This window comes from Rattus rattus, chromosome 5, assembly GCF_011064425.1.
Source record: "Rattus rattus isolate New Zealand chromosome 5, Rrattus_CSIRO_v1, whole genome shotgun sequence".
NCBI classification, from domain to species: Eukaryota; Metazoa; Chordata; class Mammalia; order Rodentia; family Muridae; genus Rattus; species Rattus rattus.
The window spans coordinates 138,102,818-138,109,634 of NC_046158.1; the positions used below are offsets into that span (position 1 = coordinate 138,102,818).

Sequence of the window (6,817 nt, forward strand, 5' to 3'; positions counted from 1 at the left end):
GGTAACTAAAATTGATTTACACACACACACACACACACACACACACACACACACACACACACACAGAGGGGGGGGAGGAATTATCTGGTTCATGTAACTGAAAAGGTCTGGTCCCAGTAGGAACTAGGAGTTCAGAATACACCATAAGGTCAATCTCCCTGTGTCCGGCCTTCCTTGATGTCAGCTTCTCTTACGAGCAGAGAAACCACCTTTGACCTGTACTTCTTTAGTACACAGCTTACGACACCTTTACTAATTGTAGTTCTTTCAGAAACATCTTCCCAGTTGTTCTACCTGAAGCTTCACAGTTGAGTCCCACTGATTCCATTTCTATGAACTTGTTCCAAGATGGTGGCAATAAACTATGCTCATTAGCCAAGCCCGGAGTCACTCTTCAGACCTAGGGGCGGAGTGGCATCGGTCTGCTCTACCAGAACCCAGAGCCTGATGCCAAAGAGCTTCATGGAAGTAGAGAAACAGATAAAGATCGGGTGTCAGCGCTTGAGGTCCTCAGCAGAAGTGCAGGTATCGGGGTACAGATCCTCTGCTGGACTGACACTGATGCTGTCTTCCCTTACCCCCAGAACCCCAGGCTGGAGAAGCCCGTGCTGCTTTCAGAATTCTCTACCAAGATCTCCAGGGGAGAACTGGATGGGCCTGTGGAGAATGGCCTCCGGGCTCCTGTCAGCACCTACCAGTATGCGCTGGCCAACGGGGACATATGGAAGATGCACGAGATGCCTGACTACAGCATGGCCTATGGCAACCCCGGCATGGCTGATGTCCCCCCACCCTGGAGCGGCTTCAAAGAGCAGAGCCCCCAGACGCTCCTGGAGCTGAAGAGGCAGAGGGCCGCAGCCAAGTTGCTCAGCCACCCGTTCTTAAGCACCCACCTGGGCAGCAGTGTGGCCAGGTCGGGGGAGGGCAGCAGCGAAGGCAAGGCCCCCTTGATCGGAGGCAGAACTTCCCCCTACAGCAGCAACGGGACCTCGGTGTATTATACGGTCACCAGCGGAGATCCCCCGCTCTTGAAGTTCAAGGCCCCCATGGAGGAGATGGAGGAGAAAGTTCACGGCTGCTGCCGGATCTCCTAATGTCTGTAAACTGGCTGAGAGAGCTGCCTCAGAGAGGGGTCCCCGGAATCCAAAGCCAGTTCGACAGCCCTGGCTGGGGAGGTGTTGGGGCAGCCGGGGAGAGGTGGGGTCTGCTTTCCAGAGGAATGCTGACCTTACCTCATGCCCAGCTGCCCATAGCATCTCCACTTCCTCCCGTGCTGTTTCCTTGCCTCACTCAATGCCTGCATCTGAAGTATAGTGGGCCAACTCACACTGCAGTCTGATTTAGGGAGGGTGGGGTTGGGATCTCAGTTCTGTGCTTGGTAAAGGCTTCTTAGACAAGGAATAACAACACCCCTTCACACACATGTGCACACACACACACACACACACACACACACACACACAGAATCAATTTAGTGTGTGAGAATGCTACACCTGAGCTCTTGGGATGCAGATGGGGCTGAGAACTTGTGGGTTATCCCCAGAAGAATGAATTCAGGACAGTCTTGGCACCACTACCAACTGGCTTCCACTGGGGAGAGGCCTGCTCAGTTGAGACCCACAGATTCGAAGTCATACCAGGCTGGGACACTATCACACCTAGCAGAGACAGGAAGTCCTATGGATTCATAGAAGCCAGGAGTCCATATGGATCAGGTTTGTGGGTCCAGGCCTTCTCCCCATAGCCTTGCTGAGATCTGCTCTCGTGCACATGTCAATAGGAAGGTGGAGGACTATTCATGGGTCAAGCTGGAAAGTCAGGCCATCCATGCTTAGAAGAAACCAAATCTTGTTTTGGTTTTCCCTTGGAAGCACAGGAGTTGGGTAGGGTCCAGTACATTGATGTTTTCCAAACTGTGTTTGGTAAAAGCCTTCTTTGAGGCTGTAAGATTCCGGGTGGGAGGTAACCGAATTTGCCTTCTCCCAAGACAGTGTCCCAGTTGGGTTTTATTGTCTGGTATTTGAGAAATGAATTTCATCAGGAGCTTCTGGGAGGGGGGCTTCCAGGGAAAGGTGCCCACACTGCTGAGAACACCATGGTTAACGTTGATATGACACAGCATCCTAGCTGGTCTTTGTGGTTTTCATGCTGTTTTGGTCCAGTCCACTTCAGCCTGCCTTCCTCAGCCTGAGCCATCACCTGGAGCAGTTGAGACTTGCTTGCACCCTACCCTCCCACCTTACACGGTTGAGTCTGCAGAGTGAATGCTCAGGCCCAGGTCCCTCCTAGCTTTGCCTTTTCTGTAATGCTATGTAAGACGTGTTTGCCAAGCGTCGGCTCTCACCAGGAGGTCTGAAGGCTCTCAGCCTGCTTTTCCTGGAGTGGTTATGCCCAAAGCTGCAAACTGAGGTGCCCATGGCCACTGTCCTGTGCTGCCTTCAGGAGAGCACAGCATGGCTGGAGTTGGCTATCATCCCAGCTATACAGCTTTGCTGCCCTTGTCTTCCTGATGCTGGGGAAGGAAGGCCACACCACGTCACGACCACAGTTTCCCATGAACCCAGTGAAATTCTGCTCCATACTTTGAGTGCCAACACACTGGCTCCACCGAAATCTTCTGGCATCACTGGCAAGCTACGAATTTGTTCCTTGCTCTGTGCTCTTTTTATTTGTCCTCAAACTACCTCCTTAGAGCCCCGAGAGGGTCCCTATGTCACTCGGATGTATGGGACAGATGCCCACATCTTTATGGCCTCCCAGTGCCACACCCTTAGTGGTTCGGCCTGCCATTTGTTGGTCTCTGTCTCCACTGTGGCCTTAGGACCGCAGTAGACTAGAGATGAATCGGGACCTGACTAAATTGGGCAGAGGCTTTATTAGAACCAGGAGTAGTGTGGGCCCAAGAGCACCCTGGAGGCTGCTAGATGCAGAAGGAGGTGCACAACACTAGGTCATCCCCACCCCAACTTCAGGACAGATGGGATCTGGCACAGTGATGTAATATAATATAACATAACATAGACTAAAGACAGTTTATTGAATCCCTGGGGCCTCGGCTAGGCTCTGCAGCCCATGGCTGAAAGAGGAGGTGATAAAAACACACACCTGTGGCTTTAGACTTTTATCTCTGACAGACACTGAAATGCCTCTGGAGATGACTTTAGCCACAAGGTGGCCAGTCGGCCCGGCAGCCAGCCATGTACTCCTAGGAGTCAGCTGCCCAGGGTTTCTGAGCCCTTTGCGCAGGGGCCAGAGAACAAAGGTATTTATTGCCTTCTCTGAGCTGTTCAGGCCATTTCTCCTCCACAGCCAGCACTTCTTCCTGCCTCCTGGGCCATTCTTCTCTACCTGAGGGGTAGGAGACTCAGCTGCCTCCTCCACGGGAGCTAATACCAGACAGTGTGGATTCATGGGCTTTTGTTCACGGTTTCCACCAGGGATAAACAAATGTTCCCTGTTTAGGCTCCAAGTCCCCAGGGCACTTTGTGACTCTTTGGAATATTGAGAGGCCCAGTGAGGAACAATCTCCAGTGCGTGAGCCAGGGCCACCCACCCATTCACTCATGTGATCTATTGAGGTGCGGAGACACACCAGATGTTCGTTTTGGCGGATAATGGACTAGCCGGGCAGCGAAGACTTTGATTTCTTGAAGACCGTGGGCATCCCTAGACTCGTCCATGATTCTAATCAGAGTGCCTCCATCCCAGACCAGTGCCCCCATGCTCTGCAGCACCTGCAGCTCTTAGAGTGTGAGTCTCTTGAGCTGGGACATAGCTCTATGGCTACACCTAGATAACATTTGCCACTAAGTGCAGAGGCTAGATCTCAGGTACCAGGCAGACACTGTACTGGTCCATCTAGAGCCTTCAGAGATAGCCTTCAGGCCAGCATCTATAGAGAACAATATAACAGCAGTCTAAGGTCAGTGCCCGGAAGAACCAGAAGTCTGCAATTTGCTGTCAAATACATCCCTAGCATTTACAGTCCTGTTCTCGTGTTTTACTCATGAATCATACAGTCTTCTCCCCTACCCCAACAGTGGATGTTGGGAGGGAGAACAACTACTTCGCTTCAAATTAACCATTTCCATGTGTGTCAGCCTCTCTGCCTGGAAGGTATGGATCCAAGGGCTAGGAGAAGCCTGGCAAGGTTGACCAGATGGCTCATTCCTACCAGGAACCTGTGTCTTGGTAGCCATTCTTGGCAAACTGGAGACATCTATTTCCAAACCAGGTGCCCTGCAGTTCCCTGTGAGCTGTCGTTTCTTGCCCCCACCCTATGCTCCCCAAACTATTAGAAATTGGTAGCTATCACCAGATTGTGAATTTCTGGCCAGTAGCTCAGGGAATTGGAATGAATCCTAAACCCAGGTCTATTGAAGACTTTGGGGATATAATTCTTTATCAAATATGCAGCATTAATGAAGCTTCACTGCACTGTTTGATTAACTTGTAGATGTTTGGAAAGGTTGCCAGAGTGTGGCCCCAGCCAGGTGTAGTGGCACACACCTTTCATCCCAGCACAAAGGAGGCAGAGGCGTGTGATGTATTTCTGAGTTCCAGTCCAGCCTGGTCTACGGAATGAGTCCCAGGCCAGCCAGGGCTACACGGAGAAACCCTGTCTCAAAAAACCAAATAAATAAAAATAAAGTATGGCCTTGGTTGGGTTAACACAGTCTAGCTTTGTAATAATGTGAGACTCTTGGTTCTTAGTGTTCAATACCCTCTGGTCCTGGGCGTTGTCTCCCCCCACCTGCTCTCCCAAAGCAAGATACCAGGATGTTTTCCAGAGGGGCCATCCTTACATGATGTCAGGACTGTCTGAACTTTCACTATTTGTGGCCTGGTGATAGCCTCCCTTCCCCAGGGCACAGAAAAGCCAAGGATCAAATGGCCAGGGCGGACAGCTCCACTGAAGTGACCCACTCTTTTTCTAGAAAGCCCAAGGCCTCTCCCTTGTTGGCCATAGGGCCTGCTTCTCATGGGCACTTCTAACGCCACTGTGCGGGGCCTGGCTCTGCACACCCTGGAAAAGTCTGCAGACACCCAGCCCTCCGCAATAATTCACCAGACCAGAAGCCACTGATGTACAGAGAACACTTAAGAAAAAAAAATGTATTTTATGTGAAAAAAAAGTTAAAAACTCTGTATACTGTATCAGCAGCTTTCTGTAAAAATGGCAATCAAAAGAGTCTAATATATTTAAAACTTTTTTTAAAAAAATATTCTCATGGATCTTTGATATTGTATTGAAGTAGCTTCTTGCCTCCAAGATGGGCTCTGACCGTATCACCGAGGGGCCTGTACCTCTGGAGTCACTTCCAGCTGCCGAGGCCTGTGACAGAATTCGCTGTTATGGATTTTTAATTAAGATTATTAAATTCCTTTTAATAACACCTGCTGCTCTGACTGTGGTTACTGCTGTGCCCTCCTCTGCCTGGGATTGACTTGAGTTCCACAAGAGCTCCAGCCGGGGAGGCTCACAGACATGCTTGCACACAGAAAGAAGGCTCTCCTAGGAGGTCAAGACGGGAGGGCTTTGGGGATTCAGGGTGGAACTGAAGAAGTTTCTAGATTGGGAGACAGTGGTGAAAACTTACGAATTCAAGGAAAGATCGGTGGTTAGTGTCAGGCTTTGTTCCGTCAGTTGTGATATCCTACAGCAGCAGTTTGATTACGGTTTGACCGGTGCCATATTTATATGTTACCAGGGTGCCCCCTCCTCTGCTCCCCACTTGGAACACACTGGCTTGTTCTGGGCCTTCCCATGTTCCTCTCTGGGCTTTTTCATTTAGATTATAGTGGAGAGCAATACTCTACCCTAGGTAAAGCTCTGAGTAGCCTCGCTTTTAACCCAGGAAATAGAGGCAAAGACATACTGTGTGGCTGTGCAGCCCCAGGGCCTGACCTCTGTCCTTATTACATGCAAGACCTGGTCTTGATAGAGGAAGTTCCCTTTCTTGTAGCCTTCTGCATACTGGATACCACATGCAAAACTCTTGCCTTCGGCCTTGAAGAACTTCCCTGAGTAGGATGGGACCAGGAAGGGATGGAGAGAAGGAGACGGATCCTCACAGCAGGATCGATCGGTTTTAAGTTGACAGAGGTGGAGGCAGGGGATTAGAAAGTCAAGGTCATCCTTGGCTACAAGATGTGAGTGTGTGTGTGTGTGTGTGTGTGAAAGAGAGAGAGAGAGACAGAGAGACAGAGAGACAGAGACAGAGAGAGACCTTTAAGTGAAGGAGTGGTATCACAGTGGATTAGCATATAGATGTACACCTATATGCATATATGTATATATTTGCAAGGTCTTCTGTAACTTAGGATCGGCTAGAATTTGCTACACAGCATACGATGGCTTTAAACTCCAGATTCTCCTACCCCACCCTCCTATGTGCTGGGAGTGTGTCACCACCCACCCTGGCCTTGCACCACGGTGGGGGGGGATTTATTTATTTATTTTTATTTAATGTTCATGTTTGTGCACCATGTGTGCATACAGTATCCGTGGAAAGAGCATCCGATTCCCTGGAACCATTATAGGTAGTTAGGGGCTGCCAAGTGAGACAGCACCAAACCCAGATCCTCTGGAAGTGCTCTTAACTGTTGAACCATCACTCTATGTCTGTTTCTTTGTCTCTCCTCCTCCTTTCCTCCCCTCCCCTTCCTTCCCCTCTCCTCTCTCTCTCCTCTCTCTCTCTCCATGAGTAAATTAATGATTAAAGGCAGGGTGAGATGGCAATGAGGTTGATCACATCAAAGCATGCATGTCCAGGAGCAATTCCTCCCCTAGTCCGGGTCCTCGGAGCGCTACGTT

The 6,817-nt window shown here is 50.2% G+C and overlaps 1 protein-coding gene across 2 annotated transcripts in view; it reads left to right on the top strand.

Annotated features, from left to right (window-relative positions):
• Positions 1-3,989, top strand: part of Ppp1r16b (protein phosphatase 1 regulatory subunit 16B) — a 94,604-nt gene extending 90,615 nt beyond the window's left edge. For both annotated transcript variants that reach the window (XM_032904659.1, XM_032904658.1), the window contains exon 11: positions 585-3,989. In XM_032904659.1, coding sequence (XP_032760550.1) covers positions 585-1,094 — 510 coding nt within the window. In that variant the 3' untranslated portion in view covers positions 1,095-3,989. The remainder of the gene's footprint in view (positions 1-584) is intronic.
• Positions 3,990-6,817: the final 2,828 nt, after the last annotated feature.